General features: G+C 49.6%; 2 protein-coding genes across 2 annotated transcripts in view; one reads left to right on the forward strand and one right to left on the reverse strand.

Annotated features, from left to right (window-relative positions):
- Nucleotides 1–697: 697 nt before the first annotated feature.
- CCNK (cyclin K) lies at nucleotides 698–15,157 on the reverse strand. Its single transcript, XM_007944564.2, has 10 exons — nucleotides 14,961–15,157; nucleotides 14,191–14,272; nucleotides 12,617–12,748; nucleotides 8,769–8,874; nucleotides 8,236–8,293; nucleotides 7,318–7,487; nucleotides 6,716–6,981; nucleotides 5,938–5,971; nucleotides 4,541–4,612; nucleotides 698–1,323 (listed from the first exon to the last, which is right to left on the reverse strand). The coding sequence occupies exons 1-10, from the start codon at nucleotides 15,155–15,157 to the stop codon at nucleotides 698–700; spliced, it is 1,743 nt and encodes a 580-aa protein (XP_007942755.1).
- Nucleotides 15,158–21,830: 6,673 nt separating this feature from the next.
- Nucleotides 21,831–22,325, forward strand: part of SETD3 (SET domain containing 3, actin histidine methyltransferase) — a 115,522-nt gene continuing 115,027 nt past the window's right edge. Inside the window, exon 1 of the mRNA XM_007944609.2 lies at nucleotides 21,831–22,043. Coding sequence (XP_007942800.2) covers nucleotides 21,831–22,043 — 213 coding nt within the window. The remainder of the gene's footprint in view (nucleotides 22,044–22,325) is intronic.

Genomic DNA, 22,325 nt, shown 5'->3' on the forward strand with positions numbered 1-22,325 from the left:
GCAGTGTTCCGGGAGACAGGTGAGGCCAGCGCCCCTGCCCTCCCCACAGCAAGCACAGGGCTGTTTCATAACCGGTTTTATTTGGAGTACGCAATGGAAGGAGAACCGTTTGTAAGGAAGCTGGAGTTCACAGTCTGTCGTTACACTGACACGAAGCAGACCTCTGTATAGCAGTCTTCTTGCAAGGACACCTCCCCTTGTCCCTGGAGGAAAAGCAATAGCTGCCCACAAGGTAAGCCCTTGGGAATAACTTTAATACAAAGGATGTCAGTACTTATAAACCAAAGGCGAGGTTCTTCTGACCTACTGGGTGTCACGGGAGAACATCACCGAAGGAAAATGAAGATGCCGACTTGGAGGGAACTGGATTACTGAGAAGGGAGTTTCCAGGGAAACAGGCACTGACGCCAGGCTGGCCGCCACTCACTGCGGCGAGCCCCTCAGCCAATGTGGCCGGCTAACGTTCTCGCCAGAACAAAGTCCTCCAGCGCAGCCTCTCCAGTGACGCTCAGGTCAGGTGCACAGGCTGCCCCAGCCAGCGCGTCCTCGCTCCAGAGGGAGGGCCTCCCATCCCCATTTCCCTCTTTCCTTCCCCCCGCCACTATACTTCATGCGTGGGACCCTGCTGCCCCCACGTCACCCATTCTTCAAGTTGATCAGAAAAACTTGTTTTTAAAAAAGGACAGAAGGTGGCAGGTTATCTCATCCAGGCTGCCCGCCCGAGGCCCCCAACGGGGGGCATGCCAGGTGGGGGAATTGGGGGGGGCACTGGGGGCTGTCCCCCTGGGGGGACAGCTGGGGGCGGGTAGCTGGCAGGGGGCAGGCCCAAACCTGGAGGAGGGTGAGGTGGGACAGCATGGGTGGGGGGCAGGCGTGGGGGAGGGGGTGGGAAGCTGGGGTTGTAGGTGGGTGGAGGAGGGGGGTAGCCAGGTGTGGGGGGAGGGATAGTGGGTGGAGGAAAGGAGGTGGGGGGTGGGGGCACTGGGGGCGGGGGGGGGTTGGGGGGGTAGACGTGGGGGTGGTAGGGCAGGTGGGCGGGCGGGCCATAGGCAGGGGGCAGAGCGCTGTAGGCGGGACCCTCTGTCTTCATGATGGACTGCAGGCTCTGATACCCCTCGCCCGACATGTAGGAGCTGGTGGTGGACATGCCGGTCATGTAGCTGGAGGGAGGTGGCGGTGGGGGCCGGTGTGGGAGCGGTGGCGGCTGGTGCACGGGTGCCGGGTGGGCCGGCGGGGGAATCTGGACTTTGGGGAGGTCACTGGTATCCACAGGGCCCGGCGGCTCAGCCTCACCCAAGGCAGCTGCGAGGGGAGGCTTCCGGTCTGCAGAGGAGAGAAACCACCCAGCAGTCAGTCTGTCTGGCCCGGAAAAGCATCTGCTCTGTTTTCAGAGCCACGCAGGCCAAGGGCTGTCCGCCACTGATGTGGGGGCCCGGCCAGGAGTTCGAGCACAGTGGCTTTCACCACCTTCCCATGGCCGTTCCCCAGGCCATCCTCCCAGAGGGATGGCAAGCAGCGCTACCATGGTAACAGGGATCAGGCCTTGGTCCCAGCCATCACAACTCACCCCTGGCCTGTCCTATGGACCTTCCATCTTCCCCAACCACACCTGCCACCAGCTGGCTTTGCAGAACTCAACACAGGGTCGTGAGTGCCCCCTCCATCTGTCTGTCCATCCATTGGAGTGTCTCTGCCCTGTGGACTGGGCACTGAGGGCCATGGTGCATGGCGGATACAGCCCAGCCTCGAGCAGAAGGCCTGAGTCAGCCATGTGAATGAGGGGTACCCAAGAAGGTAATGTGCAGGCTGGAACAGCCCCAGTGGACCCCACACGGTCACAATTCTGCTTCCGTTTCATAGAAAGTGAGAGAGATTAAACGCTGCAACTTCCTCTCAGAATGCAGTTTCCTCAAAGGATGAGTGTGTGTGGGTGGGGAGGCAGTGCCTGGCCCCAGCATCCCTGGACGCTGCTCTCTGAAACCCCTGTGCTCAGCCTCCACTGCAGGGCCCTGAGGCCCAGGCCCCCTGTGTTGGAAGCTCATCTAACAAAAGTCTGTGCTCAAGACCTCCTCAGTCATGGCCAGACCCCAAAATGACACCCACTCCCCACCAGGGAGCCGGTGCTTCCAATGGGGACCCTGAGACTGCACCCACACCCCACTGGGGAGCCAGTGCTTAGAACAGGTGTTTTTCCAGGCAGCAGAGCCACGAACAAACCATTTCTGGTCTCTGGAGAGCAGCATGGAGAATGGCTCCAGGCCTTAAGCCACAGCCCCATCCAAGGTCCCTGGAGTGCCTCTTGGCAGGCAGGGCTGGCACCTGTCCTGACTGCAGATGAGACCTGAGGCACAGAGCGGCAACCCGCCTGGGGTCACATGGCTGTGGCAAGGACCAGCTGTGGACCCCATGCCGCTCTGGCTCCCTCCGGCCACAGACCTGTCCCTGGGCCTGCTGTGCAGGCCAGCACCCCATCTTCGAGGCAGGAGGTCACACACACTTGCAGAGAACCTGCTCAGGGCCAGGCCCCCATTCTAGTGGCTGACTAGGGACACTGCACTCAAGGTCAGTGCAGGAGGGCACCGGCCGTCCTCATGTCCTCCAGGGCTACCCGCACGCACACCCATCTCTCAGCAACCCGCTTCCTCGACACGAGGCTCTGCGCCCTCTCCGGTCTCTGGTGCTTTCTCACCATCTTTAGTGACTGGGCGTGAACAGAAAACGGTTTCTCGTGAGCACCTCCACATGTTTTCACACTTGCTCCGACATGCGCTGCTGCAAACACCTACCCAAACGCCCCTCCCCCAACTCGCTGGGCGTCACCGAGATGGCAGTCCGCCGCCACTTTTCCTATTCGAACAGCACACCCCCGCCCCCCGGACCCTGCTCCTCTAGTCCTTTCCTGGTCTCCCCTTTTGTAATATACTTCCAGACATGCTCACCAAGACCCTTCCCTGTGAACCCGTGGCTCCATGGCAGGCCCTGCCCTCAACCTGCCCCCAGTCCTCTCCAGCCTCTCTCTCCCCAACACACTATTCACACCCAGCCACCAGCCCAGGGAATAACTGGGCCAGGGGAGCTGCTAAGGAGGGCTCGCCCAATGCCACAAGGGGTGTCATCTCTACTTCCTGGGAGAGGCTCTCCCCATGTGTCCGAGTGCACACAGAGCAGGCCCTGACTGCTCTGCTACCACGGACTGTGCCCGCCCACAGCGCTACCTCTCCCTGCGCACCTGACCGTGTGCACAGTGGACGCCAACTGCTCTGGTCCCACAGTAACTGACCGTGGGCACAGCAGGCCCTGACTGCTCTGCTACCATGGACTGTGCCCGCCCACAGCGCTACCTCTCCCTGCGCACCTGACCGTGTGCACAGTGGACGCCAACTGCTCTGGTCCCACGGTAACTGACCGTGGGCACAGCAGGCCCTGACTGCTCTGCTACCATGGACTGTGCCCGCCCACGGTGCTGCCTCTTCCTGCGCAGCTGACCGTGTGCACGGTGGACCCCAACTGCTCTGGTCCCTCGGTAACTGACCGTGGGCACAGCAGGCCCTGACTGTCCATGGTGCCGCCTCTCCCTGTGTGCCTGAGCCCATGCGTCTGAGCCCATGCACAGCACCTCTCCTGCACCTGAGCTCTGAGTCCTCACCAGGCCAGAGACAGAGGAGATGCTTCACAAATGCTGAGTGACTTATGCCCACTTTTCCGGTAAGGCTCATACCAAATTAGGGGTTGGGAGATTTGGCCTCAAGTGGAGAATGATGCTTTTGTCCCTGCAAAGCTTCTAAAGCATCCTGACAGGGACAAAGGACTTCTCACAGGCACGCTACGAGCCGACCAGCAACAGGGGCTGCACGTGGGCCGAGGTGCCACCAGTGGGTACAGAGAAGTCTCAAGCCCAGCCGAAGCCCTCAGGAGACAAGCAATGCCTGCCTTCCCGAGTGCCCCACCCTCTGAAACAGCGCTCTGCCCACTGTGAACCCACCCTCGTCTTTAGGAAGCACCCAGTTTCACGATGGACCTGTGAGGACACTCCGCTCTGTAACTGTGCTCCACGAGACTCTGAACAACTGCCACACAGACTGACAGGATGCCCCGCTGACAGGAAGCAGTCCCACTTGGCTTTTGAAATATGCTCGTTGACAGGCAAGGTTTTGCTTTCCAAAAACGGGTTCTCAATTCACTTATCCCAGTCAGTTCAGGGGAAAGCTCTGACGGTGCAGTGGTTAATGCATTCGGCTGCTAACCAAAAGGTTGGCAGTTCAAACCTACTAACCGCTCTGTGGGAGAAAGATGATGGGGCAGTCCTACTCCGTCCTCTAGGGGCGCTGTGAGTTGGAATCAGGGAACACTGACCGTCCATGGCACTCAGAACATGCGAATGATCTCATTTGTAAAATTCAAGCCTGAAAGGTCCTTGGTCCTCAGTGTCTTTTTCTGGCTGCCGTGGCCCCTCCGTTGAGTGCAGCCCCAGACCGCCCCCAGTCTGCCCTCAGGCACACAGAGCCGGGCATCACGGGGAGGCCATGCTCTGAAGACCTACCTGGAGGTGGGTGGGCTGGAGGCAGTGGTGGGTGGGTAGTCTCGAGTTTGGGTATTTTAGGTGGTGGTGGTTCTAAAAAGAAAAAGAGAATTAAGACACACTCACAGCTCCTCATGTGGATAAACATGCGGGAAGGAGACATTACTGGTCAGGTAATTTTTCTTTTTTTTTGAAAAAGAACAAATGTGACAAAGTCTGAGGGGAACACACAGAAGGTGAAGCTGACCCATTATGGACGAGTGTGATCCAAACACCACCCCACCAGGACCTCGCCGGTGCGTCACAGCGAGACCATTTTCCATGTCTCTCCCAATTGTCTTGCCAGCTACCGTGGACCAGGTCTTCCACTGCTGTGAGAACAGCAGGGTAACAGCTCAGTTGCCAAGTGTCACTTATCTGGTGTCCTCACTAGGGCATACAGTTCAGGGGACAGCTCTGCCTTCCCGAGTTGCCCCACCCTCTGCCCATTGTGACCCCCGCCCATCTTTAGGAAGCATCCAGTTCCACGATGGACCTGTGAGGACACTCTGCTCCGTAACTGTGCTCCATGAGACTCTGAACAACTGAGGGGACAGGCCCCCAGAGGCCAATGTCATGTTATCCTCCAAGACTTCACAGAGGAAGCTCCATGTTCACTTGTACTCAGACACTTTGTGAGATTCCTGTCTCTCACTAATGTTTCTCTCCAGCTGCCAGCATGTCAGAGCAGCTATTCACCAGGGTCAGGAGGGGGCTGGAGGCAGGCATGCTGATGAGGAAGAATGCGACAGACACAGCAGTTGGGGCCGCTCAGGGTGGAGGGACTAGCCCCATGTGTGCGTGCCTACGCCCGCCCCCCCACGCCCAGCTCTCGCGAGGCGAGCAGCCGCATCCACAATGACAGTGCTGAGTCACCAAAAATGCCGTGTGAATCCAGAGTCTTCCACTGAATCAGGCTGAGAAGGAATTCCATCTTTTTGTCCATTCCCCCCTATGTTTTGGCTTTGGCTCCCTGAAACCCCTTCAGTCTGGCCTGTGCAGCACCGGTGTTCACTCGCCTCTTCCTCGGGTCTCCTTATTCCAAACACAGGCCTGCTGCGATGGGCCACACTGAGACCTGAAGAGCAGTGTCAGTGCAACAGCTCTCCTACAATTATAACCCGCGTCACCCAGCACATCCTGACTGACCCTGCTGTCTTTGGAATCCACACCTTCTGTCAGAGCTCTGTCTAAACACACACTCAGGGCATAAAGAGGGACGACAAGCCATGTTTGCTGGCCGACAGAGAAAGTCATTGGTGGGCTCCAGGCTGAAGTCTGAGGACCACGCAAAGGAAACAACATTTACGAAGGGAACCAATGAATCTTGTGTTTGACTCCAAAGACATGGAAACCACAGACTCTGGGGCAGGCCTTACCTGCTGTTTTGTTCTCTTCTTTGGGAGAAACCACCTGTTAGGAAAGAAAGTAGGGCCTGTTAGCAAGAGCTAAGTCAGGACAAACGGACTACCCAGGTGCTCCCAGAATCATGACAGAGACTTGGTCACGACAAAGATGACTCTTGGCCTGAGCTTGCCGGGCAAACCATGGCACCTAACGGATCGTTTCTGCTTTGGCATCAGACAGGATCATCAGCTTCTCTCCATAGTGCGGCTGTGCAACACTGCCTCCAGGGCCTCTCAGGCACCTTCCTGAACTCTGGTCCGTGGTGCTGGCTGTCGGGTGTGTTCCACATGGCTACCCTAAGGGGCTGTGCCCTGACAGGTGGGCGCCCCTGCAGGAGCTCCCCTAGGGGGCTGCGCTTCAATAGTTGGGTCCCCCTGGCAGGGGCTTCCCTGGGGGCTGTGCCCTGACAGGTGGGCATCCCCAGCAGAGGCTTCCTAAGGGTGCTGTGCTCCAAGAGATAGGCCCCCCGGCAGTGGTATGTTTCCACTACTAGAAACTTTCACAGATACCATGTCACTCTGAGACCTAACTCCACCAGCACGCATGGTAGAGCCAGAGACCTGAAGGGACAGCTGTCAGAGCCTCCACCTTGCTCCTCAGGGCACACTTGCTCTCAGACACTCCCTCCCCCGACACACAGTCAGATCATTGGGCTAGGTGGGCATCCACCGGCACGTGGTGTCCTGTGGGACAGCACCCAGGCGTGGCTCTGCACCCAGAGCTTACGGTCCCCAGCCCCAGTGCACTCACCACGGCTCGCTTGGCCTGTCTGGGTGGACTTGGCTGCGGGGATGGTTTTTTTGGTGGTTGTGCCTGCTGCTGCTGCGGGGTGGGCGGCTGGCCGTCCTTCTGCTGGGCCTGGGGTGGGTCGGCGCCTTGAGGTGGCTGTGGCGGTGGCACTGGGGGCACTTGTGGTGGGGGCTGCAGTGATGGGGGCTGCTGCAGCTGGTGGGGGGTGTGGTGGGGCATCTGCTGCTTCCCTTGTGAGTAAAGGTCCAGGATCTGGTGGCAGATGTCTGCAGGACGGGCGACAAGGACGTCTGAAGTAACACGTCACCTGGGAAATACCTAGACCATTCCCTTTCCTGCCAAGATGCCCCGACAAGGACTGATAAGCTGATGTTACACCTGCAACGTGCCCAATTTCTGCAGTGCTCAACTACTGATGTGAATTTCAATTCACCAAACTGTGTATTTGGGCAAAGTGGAAGTTCAGAAAATCTCACTAAAGCTGCTGATGAAAAAATAGCTCACAGCCACCCTCTTGGGAAAGACTGCTCTTGGGACTCGGGTTTCAAGGAAGAATGTTTCTGCAAGGAACACCCTCCCACAAAGCCCAGTGTGCCCAGTACCTTCCAAAACGTCAACAGGGACGTCTTGAACAAACTGCTCCCACCATCTCCTGTACATGGGTTTAGAGGTCCATTCCTGTATTTCAAATTTGCACAAACGTCCTGCCAGGTACATCACGGCCACCGCTATGATCTCTGGCTCCCACTGCAGTGAAAGGGTGGTGCAGAGACTGCCAACCAAGAAAGAAAGGTGACGGGGCCGTCAAGATCAAACAGGTTAACCTAGTCCCAGGTGCTGGATCCTACAGCTACACTTTATTTCCTAAGTCTTCTCCAAACGTGATCAAATAAAGTAATATACATTAAAAATTAAAAAAAATCTTTGGTTCCCTAAAGAGACCAAAGTAAGTTACTAATTTGTCTGCTCCCTAACAAGTGAGCAGAATACTAGCACATTCACAAACTGCTGAAACCCCAGTCACTGAACTCTTTCTTTAGGTGAAATCCTAAGGGAAGTCACAGTTACATACATCCAGTCAGAGACTGCTGGGGCCATGGGCTTGGCAGGACTGCAACTCTGCCCACAGGCTTTCTGTCCCTACGCTGGCCACTCACCAGACCTCTGGGCTCTCAGGACAGTGGCGCTCTAAAGCCAGCATGAGGAGGTCTGTTTCACAGGAGCAGCTGGGCTCTAAGTACTCAGCTGGCAGAATTCCCCAGCGTCTTGTTTGGACTTAGGTTTCACGCTGGTGATATGATTTTAGTCTCTCACACCGCCACAGTGTGTCAGAGCAGAAGGAAACCCTCTGCTGGGAGGTGAACAACCCAGATGACAGCCCCAGCTCAGCTGCTAACTAGATCTCTGAGCTGAGGCTGGTCAGTTTCCTGACACAGCATGAGGGGTTTGGCTTGGATAATGCATAAAGTCCCCGCCTACTTTAACATAGTACAATTACACCAAGGTTTGAACACATGTACCTGTCGTTTACAAACGTCCACGCCATTTGAACCAACTTTTGAATTTTGTTTTTATCACCTAGGAATGAGACGAAAGGTAAATTAATAGCAACATAAAAACAGAGAGAATTCACACAAAGCACTCATTCCGAGCCTCCCGGGGGCTGTGCCCTGTCTCCCCACACACAGCAACATGCTCTGGCATGGCAGCCTCGCGCATGAGGACCGTGCCTACTACCATCCTTTTTCTGCATGTGACCCAGGCTGAGCCTCCACTGCCAAGAAGCCCGGCTCCGAAGCTAACTTTATGAGGCTGGTCACAAAACGCTGACTCATTTTCCTGACTCCAGTCACTTGGTAACTGGATGAAAGACTCTGCTCAGGCACAAAAGGCAGCAGCGTGATGGCAGAGATGTCTGGGTGAGCCATTCTGTGAGGGGGTGTAACATACCCCTCTGCTTCCTCTCATGAGAAGCATCATCGGAGAGCCATCAGATCATAAAGACTTGATTCCAGAAGGAGAAAGTTCTTTCAGTACCTTTTCTTCCCCTTACCTTTGAGTTGTTTTGCATATTTCAGCAGAAATTGGTACGGGTGCTCCACCTGCAAGTCAAACTTTATGGTCTGCAGTAAGATCCTCTCCAGGACCATCACCTCCTCCTGAAAATGAAGGAACAAGGTGGGGCCAAGACTCACAACCACAGGTCTCACTGAGCAGGGCAAAGTGAGCTTTCCTGCCTGCTGCTTCTCCCCTCAAAGACTGTTTTAGTGACTGTTTCCCCAGTTCCTCACCCTCATTGGCAGGAAGACAGCATCATTTGCTCTTTTATTAGAAAGGCTACCTCCATCACACACTGACCCATCTGTGTGCTCCCGTGTGGGCACCACCATGCCACACACAAAGCTCGCTTCTTTTCACCGATCCCTTTGTACCAGATCAAGGGGATGTAATACACAACAGTAGTTGTTCCATTATTCCTCTTTTTTCAAAAAATCTCTTCTTTTTGCCTGTTTTCTTCTCTACCTGAATCTTTATCATTTTACTTAGTACCATTCTAAAAAAAATAAAAGCTATTGATCTGCTTGGGGACTCACTGAATTCATGGGACAGTCTGGAGAAAACAGACATTTTTAACTGCACTGAGTCTCCCAATACTTCCTCATGAAGATCTTCTCTTGGGTCCTTTAGTGGCTTTAGAATTTTTTGGTTTTGTGTTTTCTACATGGTTTCTGCAAATTTCTTGTAAGGTTCGTTCCTGGACGGTTCACTTTCCTGTTGTTGCTGGAAGCAGAGACTCCTCTTTTGTTACACCTGCTAACTCTGTGCTGTCCACAAGCAGGTACTTCCCTGTATAAGCTGAATGCACCCAGCACTCAGAACACCTCAAACACAAGCAGAATGTCAATGAAGGAGAAGCACTTGCCTGGCGGCAGAGAGGAAAGGGCTCTGTGGAGTGCCATTGCTGACAGCTGCATCAGCCCATCAACTCTGAGAAGAGCACACACAGAGGTGACGGGCTTTCACTGTCAAGTACGACATCACCCACAGAATGAAGAGGATCTGATGATGATTCAGCATTCCAAGTGCCGGTGAGACTCAGGCTGTTTGTTCTACGCTAGTATCCCAAGCGTTTCCTTATGAAAATGTTTTAAAGTCTTGGAAACTTCCACACAAAATTAAAGCCTGCTAAAACTGTATTTTATTTATTTATTTGGCCTGTTTGTGCCACCACCTGCTTCCCAGCAGCTTCAACTTTTCTTCTAAATTTAGAAACAGGCTTTTACCAGGTGTGCCGACTGGTTTCTGGACAGCACGCCACCCCTGGAACATTATCAGGGTGCATGGCCTGCCCACTCTCTGGGTTTCAAATGCCCTGTTAAGGGGGGATTAAAGGACTCTGCACCAACAGCACTGCCCAGAGAACCTGCCTGGGCCCCACACTGAATGCCCTCCCCGCACCTTTAAACTGGCCTTAAGCAAAGGTGTCACAGCCTATATTCAGGTAATGGTTTATGTGATAGTTTGATCACAATCTACACCCCTGCCCCCCCAAATTGTAGGGTTCAGGAGAGCAAAGCTACGTCTGTTTTGCCATGACCAGTGCCTGGAACTATCATTAACTGTACGACACACCACTATGGTGGGGAATTCTAAAAAAATCAGCTAAGGCAAATTTAATGAAGGCAAAAGCAGTGCAGCAGCCACCATTTTGACATGTGTTGCCTCCCCACAGTACTGTTCTCGTCTCTGCCAAGGAACAGGGCCTCACACATCTTCCACAACACTGTCACCAATCCCCAATCCAGGGTCCCTTCCTGCACGTGATAGAGAGGAAGGGGGCAGGGCCCTGCTTTAAGGGTTATTTTAACCATTCCCCTTTTCAAGTTTCCCACACCACTGTGTCCAGCTTGGGTCCTGGCTTCCCAATGCCATACAGCGGTGTAAGGGCTGGAAGTAAAGGGGGTTGTCGCCCAAGTACCCAGAGACAGCATGTGCCAGTTGTCACCCTGGCCCTGCAGTGTCCCAGGTCTTTTCCAGCTATGTCTCATTAACCACACAAGGAGATATGACCGCAGTACCACTTACTTCCACACTTGAACTGTTCACACCAAGTGCAGTTTCACTGTTCTATAAACATACACCCCATGGCATGGAAAGGTATTTTTATAGAGCTGACTTTTTGATTGTTGTTAGTGTGAACTCTTAATAGCTTCACAATGAGTAATATAAACAGGTAAATGGAAACAAATGGCTTTATAAGCCAGTGCAAGGGACAGAGTTACTCACAGTGACAATACTTAGACAGGATTAGCTCAGTCACAACCACAACACATGCAAAAAGATTCTGGGGCTCTGTGAAATCTGCACCGCCAACACACGGACACTTCCTAAATCCTGCTTGGCAGAGAGGATAATTCTGGGGGGAGGCAACACAAGCTAGCTAGGAGAAATAAGGCCTTAAATGGTGCCGAGCTTCACTGTCTTAGTTAGCATGGCTGTAACTGTGATTTTGAGTTTCCTCACAACATTAATTTGTCATTTACTCAACAAGTATCACTTAACGCCTACTCTGCCCAGCCACAGTACCAGGTGCTGAGCAAAACAGATGTGGTCTCTGCCTGCATGGATCTTACAGTGGAGAAGGGAGCCAGTTATTTACGTGATCACTTGATTATGAGCTGTGCTAAATGCTATGAAAGGTCATTAAAAGGTGCTATGTCAGGGAGACAGCTCAGGGCGCAGAAGAGTATGGAGGGATGGACACTGGGAAGAGGTAACTATGGGGAGGAAGTGGGAGGGGAGCTGTTGTATTGTAAATTTTGGTCAATGACATGAGACAAAGTATATGTGAACTGCTGTATGAAAAAGTGAATTTACTCTGTAAATTTTCACCCAAATCAAAATAAAATTAAAAAACAAAAAACAAAAAAATACACCCCTCCCCCCAAAAAGAAAAAAGGTGCTATGGGGAGTCCTGGTGGTGCAGTGGTTAAGCACTTGGGTGTTGACCAAAAGATTGGGATTCGAACCCATAGTCTCTGGTGATCTGCTCCCATACAGCCTCAGAAATCCTACGAGGCAGTTCTACTCTGGCATACGGGTTGCTGTGCAGTGGAATTAATGAGAAGACATTGAACAACAGCAACATCCAGGTCTACAAGAGGGGTCCTAGACAAGAATGAGGGTAAACGCTGCCACTGGTCCCTGAAAGTGTTATTTTCAGAACATACTAAATGCACATGTGCAATTACTGCAGCACTGTCTGCTGGCGCTGGCAGGGGCAGAGGGAAAGCATGGGATGGGTGGTATGGTGAGGGGCAATGTCTGGATGTCTGGAAAGTACTGCAAATGTACAATCTTCTTGAGATGCGGAAGACAGAGCCTATGCCAACACAATTCCTGTCTGATCCAGAAGCTAGCTGGAGGTGTTAAGTCCCTGGCACTGAACCCAAGAAGCTGGACTGCTTCTGGGTCTAAGAGAGCTAACAGCAGTCAGAGGATTTTGCTCATCTCCTTGAGATGTGCTACGTCCATAAAGTTCTCAGAACACAGCTTGGCGCATCAGGAAGTGTTATGTTAGTGCACATCACTGTCTCCCCTCCTCTCTTACAGAATGAAGGAAGACGCCTTCTAGAGAAGGTCCATCTAGGACCCACAGACTGGCAGATACAGGAGCCAAAACCACTGCCCATACCAGACAGACTGTATGCCAACGCTCCCACCGGGGTCAAGGTTGCCCACACCAGACGCCGTACGCTAACGCTCCCACTGGGGTCAAGGTTGCCCATACCAGACGCTGTACGCTAACGCTCCCACCGGGGTCAAGGTTGCCCACACCAGACGCTGTACGCTAATGCTCCCACCAGGGTCAAGGTTACAGGCAGAAGGTATGATTCTTACCTTTGGATCATCTCCAAATTGACCAAACTGAACATCATTTAATAAACTACGAGCTGTTTTGATGATATCTTTACATTTTTTGGGCGTTTCTTCTACTTTCCCAGCCAGAAATAGACAACAGGCTCCTGTCACCTAAAAAAGAGACAAAAGCTCCTGACATTTTGTTATATAAGGTCACCCAGACACAAAGCCAGGGCTTCTGGTCTTTGTTCTCCCACCTCCCTCTCTCTCAGCCTGAATGCTGGAAGGGGGGCTTACAAACATTCACACCTCCCCACCTCCTTACAATTCAGCTTCCCAAATTATTTTAAATTTTATTTTCTTAAGAAAGTGTCATGTGAACAAGGTAAATGATGAAAACTAAAAAAAGCCATGGAAAGAAATTTTCCTTTATATTCTAGTTAAAGATAATGGCTCCCCAAAGGGAGCTTTGCCAAAGAAGGAGCCCAACTGAAGCATGGGCCCCCAATTTCTTCCCTGCCCTCAGTCACCACTACCCCAGTGCAGTCCCTCCACTCCGAGCTCTCCCACTGCCCTGTCTGCAGCTTCCTCTGCCACCCAGTCCCTCCCACATGGGCCTCTAATGACAGACACCATGCCACACACACAAAGCTGATTCTGACGTGGTCTCTCTCCCTAAGGACCTCACAAGCTAGTGAGAAAGGCATACTTACAAAACACGGTAAAATCTCAGCAAAGGGAAACAGGATGACCTTTCTTTTACGTATAATTCTGGCATCTTCTTCATAGTATCTTTCAGTCATTTCACTCTTTACTTACTGAGGTCACATTTCCCCATGGTGGTCTGACCCAGCTCCTCTTTCACCCAGGGCTCCAGCTCCCCCTTCCTAGCCTCCTGGCTAGGCTGCTGACATAGCACCTGCATCCTAGCCACCATGTCTTTGCTCACCCGGGGCCCTGTCCCATCTCAGCATGTCTCGGTCCTACTATGGTCAAGGCTGGCACCTCCTCCCTAGGACTTTCCTGGATCCCGCTGAGATGTACCTAACCTCTCCCTCAGGCCATTCCCTACATCTGTACCTCTCCTAGGGCCTCCCTTTCAACCATGTGCTTGGGTCACATCGTATGGCCTACTATGGACTGAAAGCAGCCTAAGGCAAGGGTCCCTGCCTGAACCTCCCACAGAAAGTGCCAACAAAGATCAAGAGAGCAGATGCTTTCAACTGCTTGTTCAAGGAGTAACTGCAGAGTGAGTGTCTGACACATAGCATTTCTAACCAAACTGATCTCTTCACCTTGACTGGGTCTCAACCACAAGGTCCAATTTATACTGGGAAAGGTAACAAGGAAGTAAACAATATTGACTATGTGCTATATCAGCCTTAATTGAAAACAAAGAACAAAGGATTTGAACATGGTTAACTGGGAAAAAAAAAAAGTTTAAACTTGATTTTATATATACCATGTATCATTACAAGAATACTTTCTGGAAAATATGATACAAAGAGACAACAACCCATCCACCAAAATTTGAAGACAGTATAGCTTATAAATCTAGATAATACTGTGTGGACATAATAAATGTGATAACTATAATAAAATCAAACACTTACATATCTTGGGAATTGCTTGAAGGAGTGAAACATATAGAAGCGGTGAAAATAAATTATTCCAGTTGCCAGGGTATCATAGTGTCTGTGGTTCTAGTTAAGGACTTCAGCCAAGAACTTTTATAGATTATGTTCTTAGTTACATATGGAAAAACAATAAAGACAGACAACAACAAAACCAAGATAAACTAAGTAAATATCAGTGGCCAAGCAGGTAGATAAGGAGCTCTGGTGGTGCAATGCCTAAGGCATTTGATCGCTACTAGAAGGTTGGTGGTTCAAACCCACCAGCCACTCTGCAGAAGAAAGATGGGGCAATCTACTTCCCTAAAGATTTAGTGCCTTGGAAACCTAACGGGGTCACTATGAGTTGGAATTGACTCAATGGCAGTGGGTTTTTGTTTGTTTGTTTGTTTCTTTAAGCAGGCAGATGGGAATTTCAGGGTGTCAGGATTCTGTTACCAGGATCAGCAAGTGGACATCTTATGCTGAGAACAAGCTGTGGCTTCATCATTCTTAGAAAGTATGCCAACAGGGATCTTAACGGAGGCTAGCTTTCCTCTTGGATGGCCACGGTGCTCCACAGCTAAGCCTATCCATTTAAGTGATAAACAGAAAATGAATAAACCCAAGGAGCTGAGCAAAGGAGAAATAACATTTTGTAATAGTCGTTTAAGTAGAGAAATGGCTGGGTATTTTCTCTATAGTTTCTATAATTAGGGGAAGAGGGAAAAGCCTGTGACTAATACAGACTCCAAGGAGAATCAGGATACAGCCCCAAACGTGTGCCCACGTCAAAGATGAACCGAGCCCCCTCCCGGCGGTACCGGGCCTCAGTGGCCGGGTCGAGTCCTTCTAGCTGTGAGGGTGTGTGAGCCAAGTCTTTCTTATCCCAGTACCAACATGGTTTTGTGTGGTCCAGGTTTGCTGAAGTTACTGAAGGGCTTGAATTTTCTTTATTCTCCTTCATTTATTGAGGTAGACTCGTTCTTTCTAACAGGTTCTCGGAAAAATGTTTGATCCTAAGAGAAAGAGAAAAAGAGACAAGGTTGAAAAGGGATGCCCCACATGATGAGCCATCTCCAGTTTGTCCTGATTTAGGATCAGTATTTCCCATAGAAACACCACTGTCAGCAGACTCAGAGCCCCAGGCTCATCTCCACACTAATTAGCGCTTGATCCACTATCAATAGATCCAGAGTCCATGGTCGTTTCAAGGGAGGAACATTTCCTCCTTCTCTCTTGAGTCTAAAGAGTTAAACCTAGACAAAAATTTATAAGAAACTAAGCACTGTGGCTTTCTTCACTGACAAGCAGCTCCCTCATGCTGGTACAGATTCCATTCTTCAGTAAGACCTAGGTACCTATCTTCCAAATCAAAACCAAACCCATTGCCACTGAGTTGATTCCGACTCATAGCTACCCTAAAGGACAGAGTAGATACCCCCAAAGGGTTTCCAAGGTTCTAATCTTTACAGAAGTGGACTGTCACATCTTTCTCCCACAAAGTGGCTAATGGGTTTGAACCACTGAGCACTTTAATCACTGAGCCATAAAAATCCAAAAGTCTGATGACATACTCTCCAGTGCCAAGGCCAGGGAGAAGCAGACAATCTCATACCTGGCCGCGCCTAGAAGCATCGACACTCCTATGAAAAGCAACATATCTACTACCCAAACCTTAGTTTCTCAACACCACTGCCTTCCATAGGGAACCGAGACTCTTTGAAAAAATCTTTGATTCCAGTTTTGGGCAAGGGCCTGCCTAGGATGTGCTCAGATTTGTGGGAAACTTTTCCAAAGGGCACGGGAGCCAGCAGGATGAGATCCCACTGGGCATTCTCAGGGCCTTGAGTATTAAATGACTGTCATTGACTGCAAGACAGTAAATAAGCCACTCACGAGTCCATGTTGTTGTTGCTGCTGTTATGTGCCATCGAGTAGGACCCGACTCATAGCAACCCCTCCGTGGGTTTCCAAGGTGATATCTCTATGGAAGTAGATAGCCCAGTCTTCCTTCTGAGGCGTGGCTGGTGCGTTTGAACCTCTACCCTTCTGGTTAGAAATCAAATGCCTTACCAGGACTTCTTAACGTATAGGACAGGCCCCACAACAAAGGACCATTGCCCCAAATGTCAACAGTGCCTAAGGTGAGAAACTCTGCTGTCTAATATTCCCTTCTGTGAATATTCCACAACTTATCTATGCATTCTGGGTCAGAAGCGACTCAACAGTAATAGGCTTGGTTCTTTGGCTTATCTATTTGCTCTATTATGGGTTGACATTTGAAATGTATCTGGTTTTTGATCACCAATCACAGCAATACATATTCACATATACTGTGCAAGAGAAGACAACTGGCCGGCTGGATGAGGGAATCAATAATTCAGCCCGTTTGAGATTCCCTCATAATATGCTATCTGCAATTCACTCACGGTACTAGCTGGGAATCTCTACTTTAAAGTACGTTAACCTAACTGTTCACCATGTACTTATTTATTCAAATATTTACTGAACATAATCTATGAACCCACCAGCTGCTCCTTGGGAGAAAGATGAGGCAGTCTGCTTCTATAAAGATTTACAGCCATGGAAATCCTGTGAGACCCTACTCTGTTCTAATGGTTCACTATGAGTTGGAATCCATTCGATGGCAGGAAGTTTGGTTTACTATAAGCCAGGCCTCAGTGACATAGCAGGGGACACAGGACACAAGGCCTCTGCCCCCCAGAAGCTTACCTTCCAGTAAGAGAGACAGAGAAACACATATGTAAGTGCCAATAAAGACAGTAAAGCATGGAAGTGAGAGGATGATGAGGCAGCATGTTCAGATAGCACTGTGTAACAGAAAAGGGAACAGGAGGGAGACTAAAGGAGAGAGAAGACAGGGATGGTCAATAAAGGAGAGGAGTAGAAACTTGCATCTTTCGTCGCATAAGAAACTCAGAGGTGCCAGCTTTAAGTCAGAGGTAGTAGTCAATGGGAGCAAGTACTACAGAAAAGTTAAGGATAAGCAATTTAGAAAAGATTACTAGAATTGGTGATCAGTTGTTTATTACAGATATTGAAATTTGACTGTGGTGATGCTTGTGTAATTCTGTGAAATACTAAAAAACATTGAACTGTGTCTACTTTAAATAGCTGATTGGTACAGTATGTAAATTTTATGTATTTCAATAAAGGAGGGCACACACAAATAAAAGAACATTTCTAGGAGTGCAGTGGGGCAGATGGAAGATGACCAGGGGCTCAGGAATGAACAGCCTGGGCAGCAGGCTATTGTGGCTCAAAGAAAGTGACAGGTGGAAGAGCAAGGGCAAGTTTGTGTTGTTTTCTGTCTTGTTTTTTCAGCAAAAAGGAAAATGAAGGCTGTCTAAAGCCAGAGGAAAGGAGTCACTAGAGGAAGACGAACCAGTCATCGAGAGGGGTCAACTGACCAAGGGCTAATACAAAGCATAGTAAGCAGCTTAACCTTAGAAGGGAAGCTCTTTCTCTGAGACAGATGAAGGGAAAGTTTGAGGAAGATTAAAAAAAAAAAAAAAAAAAATCTTCTAAGCAAGAGGAAGTAACTCATGAACGAGTCCCTCCATTTTCTGGGGCAAGCACAATGTAAGACATCTGCTGAGAGTGGGGAAAGGATTCTGAATAACCCGGCAGGAATGCAATAGGAAAACAATCTCAGCCCACATCCAGGCCTGCTTTACCTGTCACTGGCCAAACCCTATGCTAACAATCGGATGCAGGCGCCTATACTCTAGGACAGAAAGAACAATACATGAAATGCAATGAAAATAAACGTACACAGAACAGAAAACAGTTCTCTGAACTGTTCACCTCGCCAGGGGCATTCTTGCCTCAGATCTATAATCCTGCTCCCTATTACTTTAAAAATTATTTCCCCCAAGACCCTAAACTGCAAATTTTTTCATCAGCAGCTCATGATTACCATAAGAATGAGAGATTTCTGAGCTCTACAAAATGGAAATGCCTCCATAAACACACAGCACATCAAGACATTTCAGTAGCATATGTCAGGAGTGTGCTTCAGTGCTATTATTTTACACAATGGAATATTAAATGCACTTTCAACAATTAAAATGATAAATTCTTATAATTGGAAATAATAGTAACCTCCATCCCTCCATTCTCTCACTCAGTACAGAAATCCCCTCCAAGAACAACAATACTAATCTTCATTTGTCTACTTTCATTGACCTGTTGCTGTCAAGTTGATTCCCATTCCTGGCAACTCTACAGGAAGCGAGAACACCCAGACTTCATCTCTCGTACTTTGGCCATGTTATCAGAAGGGATTAGTCCCTGGAGAGGGATATCATGCTTGGTGGAGGGTCAGTGAAAAAAAGAAAGACCCTCAATGAGATGGACTGACACATTAGCTGCAATGATGGGCTCAAGCCTAGCAATGACCATGAGAATGGCGCAGGACTGGGCAGTGTTTTGTTCTGCTGTGCACGGGGAAGCTCTAAGTCAGAACCAACTCAATGGCACCTAACAACAACAAGGCTGTAATCTTCATGGAAGCAGATCTTTCTACCGTGGAGTGGTTAGTGGACTCAAACTAGAGACCTTTCAGTTAGCAGCTGAGTGTTTAACCACTGGGCTACCAGGGTCCTTTCACTTTCATTAACGCAACCTTATTACTTTACAAAGTAGCCTATGGTAGTGTTGTTGTTAGGTGCAGTCAAGTCAGTTTTGACTCATAGTGACCTAATGCACAACTGTACAAAATACTGCCTGGTCCTATACTATCCTCACAATCGATGCTGTTTGAGCCCATTGTTACAGCACTGTGTCAATCTATAACTGATGCGCACATTAATTCTTGTATTAATATTATATTGATTTTTATCTGTGCAGTTCACTGATCATTCATACCGCTCGTCATCTGATCTGGTACGTGGATGGCACTTCTAGAATCATGAATGAGTGAAATCGACCGTCTAACAATCTTCTAACTCCCACCACTGGTCCAGCTTCTGTAGCCTTGAGAGCTGCAGAAAAGAGATTTATCTATTGACTGCCCTTAAATATGTGAAGACAATTTTCCATTCTCTTGTCTTCTCCAGGAGAAACACACAGCCTCATCTTCTTAAACATGGTTTTCAGGGTCTCAAGGTCCCTCTTAAACATCAGCAATCAAAATGGAAAACAGGTTCCTGATACGATTGTCATGGTACGTGGGAGGAGGGAGGCTACCAATATTCAGCAGCACAACCACCGAGCACAGGATCCCTGCAAGCTATGTATTCTCATCTTTACAAACTGTCACTGGGTAAAAAGAGCCAAGGAGACATAAAGCAGCTGCCTAAATCACACATCTAGTCACTAAGAGCCACAATTTGTCAATCTGGACATGACTTTACTTCTGCCAAGTGGAACATTTATCCTGGAACCATTTTTGTTCAGTCAGATCTTCCTTATCCCAAACACATACAACTGAGTTTTTGTAAATTTAACCAGTCTGATAAATTTCTATCTTGTCAGTCTTGGCCTGTTATGTCAATCTTTAAGAACTCTTTGAATCCCAAGTGTCATCTAACATGCTCTCACTACACATTCTGAGTGCACTTTATTAATTTAGAAGCATGCCTCTTATATTTTTAAAGCTGGTAATAAAAAAATGTTCAGCAGAGTAAGGCAGGACCAGAGCCCTGAAGTCTATCTCTAAAGACCTCCCTCCAAGCTGACATCAACCCACTATCCAACAGTGTAGGTCTGGTAATTTGAACAGCTGTCCAGCCGTGCAACTAGACTCCATCCAATGTGCATTTGCTCTTCTGCCTGCTCCGATAAGAAGAACGATTATAGATTATGTTCAATGTGCTAAGAAACCCGCATAGAGTCCTGTCCCGTAATCTCCTTCCTACCATCAGTCTAGTGAACGCATCACAAAAGGAAATATGGTTTGTGTAATCTGATTTTTCTTATCAAAACTCTGCTGGTTTGAGGAAACCCGCTCTCCCTTCTCAAGTACTCACAGACTGTTTGCTCTGCCAACAAGATTTTAAGGCCGATTACTAAGACATTCTAGCATCCCAAAGCATTGAATGGCTTTCTGTGGAGATTGAGACATCTGCCAAACTCCTGCCTTCTGTCATTAACTGCACTTTTAGGATTCCTCAAGAGCTATGAATAACAATTTTACAATCTTATCTGCAAGGAATCTGGTATAACCTAATGAGATATTCTTTTATGCTCTCCTCTTAATTGTGTTTGTCCTAGCCCACTGGTAGAGAAAATAGAAAACATTTTCTTCTTTCCGGACACTCAGTAAACTCACTGCTCTCAAACATGATGTCCTGAAATCAACTAGCTCATCTTACACGCCAAAATGCTCACCTCTAAAAAATCACATTCAATTTTAGAAATGGCATTTAACATGTAAGGACTTTAAAATTTTAAACTTAATTAAATCAAGAAATTTAATTAGCAATTACAATGTTTCTTTATTGCTTGTGGTGCAAATTACATTTCCAAAATGGAACAAACTTTAAATGTGATCTATACAAGAATCAACGAATAATTACACATCACAATATAATCAAAATCAAATAAAAGGAAAAAATAAAAAATCAACCAACCCTAAAATTAGACAATCCCGGACAATTATTACATTTATAGGCAAGGTTAGTTAACAAGCAGGCATGCTATAAGTACACCAACATTTTTAAGCAAAACATCCGTCAGAACCTTTAATACTACGGCCACCACCCACCCATCCAGCAGCAACGAGACCTTCCCATAAGCCAGGCACTGTCTCACGTGCTGGGGGTACAGAGCTGAAGAAAAAACAATTCCTCTCCTCCAGGGGCTGTCATTGTCGCAACGCCATTCGTACAAACCTTTAACGGGTGCCCACAACTAAAGGGCACTGCGTTAGACACCTCTAAAGGACGGCTTAGATAGAGGGATACAAACGTTACCGACTCCGCCCTGCAACCCTAAAAGGCCATCCTCAGGCAACTGCTCTCGGAAGCACTTCCGAACGCCACACGACATAGCGAAAGCTCCGTTTAACTAGCACTACGAATTCAGGAAGTGCGATCTTTGTGCAGAAATATCTAAGGGCGCTTAGACAACCTCCAGACTTACTCTCCAACTTCCTCAAGCAGGACTCCTCCAGTATCAAACGGAACCAAACGAAACCAAACCTGAGCAAACACCCCAGAGAACGTAGGCAAAGACCATGCCGCGGCAAGAGCGCACCTGACCGCGGATCTGCCTCACTCTCCTTCCTAGTCCCCCCTTGTTACATGGCTTCTCAGCCTCCAAACCCAGAGTTCCCCAGACAACGGACAAGCCCCAGAGTCTCAGGCCCGACCAAGACAAGACACACCCAGTACCAACTGGAAAGAAATGAACAATCGGCGCCTGAGGCGAAGACTGCGTGCTTGCCGTCTCCTGCCCCTTCTCTTCGTTTGCCAGAAAGTCTTTGAACCCTACTGACCCTCGCGGTGAGGGACGTTACTTTGTTCCGGTGCCCGGTTAGATTCTGTGTTCCGTCCCTGCGCCTGAGACCCTGTCTCGAAGCCCGCCACGCACCCCGTGTCGCCCGCTAACTTCAATCTGCACCGGAGGTAGCGGAGGAAAGTGGAATCCAGGAAGAGAGACTACGCCAGCTTATGCCGACAGTTGGTTATACCCTACACCGAACTCCAGTTCGGGGAGAGGTGGGCGGCACTGCCCACTGTCCATTGGTCAACTCACCCCTCGCCTCAGGCAAGCCCCCTCAGCGACGTCTCTCCTTGCCGACTGCGGCCATCTTGGACATGGAATGTCGGGGAGCCTACGTCATCACGCTGCGTCTCGCGACGGAAACAAGCGACGGAGGGGCGGTGAGAGTAGGGTCTGTCGGCCAATCAGAAGAAAGTAGAGCTCTTTTTCCGCCCCCCCCCCTCCCCCGCCCCCAAAAAGTAACAGCCTCCTGTGTCCTGCCCACCCCTCACCGGGGGTCAGTAGTTGCTGCGTGCATGGGGAGGAGTTGGCAAAAGGGCCATCCTTCCTAGCCCCGCCCACGGGCGAAAGGGATTCTGGAGCAACCGAACTGCTAACGGAACTTGGCCACGAGAGGCGGGGGCGGGAGTGCCCATTGTCCAATCAGAGCTCGGGCGTGGGCA

This window comes from Orycteropus afer, unplaced genomic scaffold (assembly GCF_000298275.1).
Source record: "Orycteropus afer afer isolate SDZICR_OR568_19922 unplaced genomic scaffold, OryAfe1.0 scaffold00128, whole genome shotgun sequence".
Taxonomy (NCBI): Eukaryota; Metazoa; Chordata; class Mammalia; order Tubulidentata; family Orycteropodidae; genus Orycteropus; species Orycteropus afer.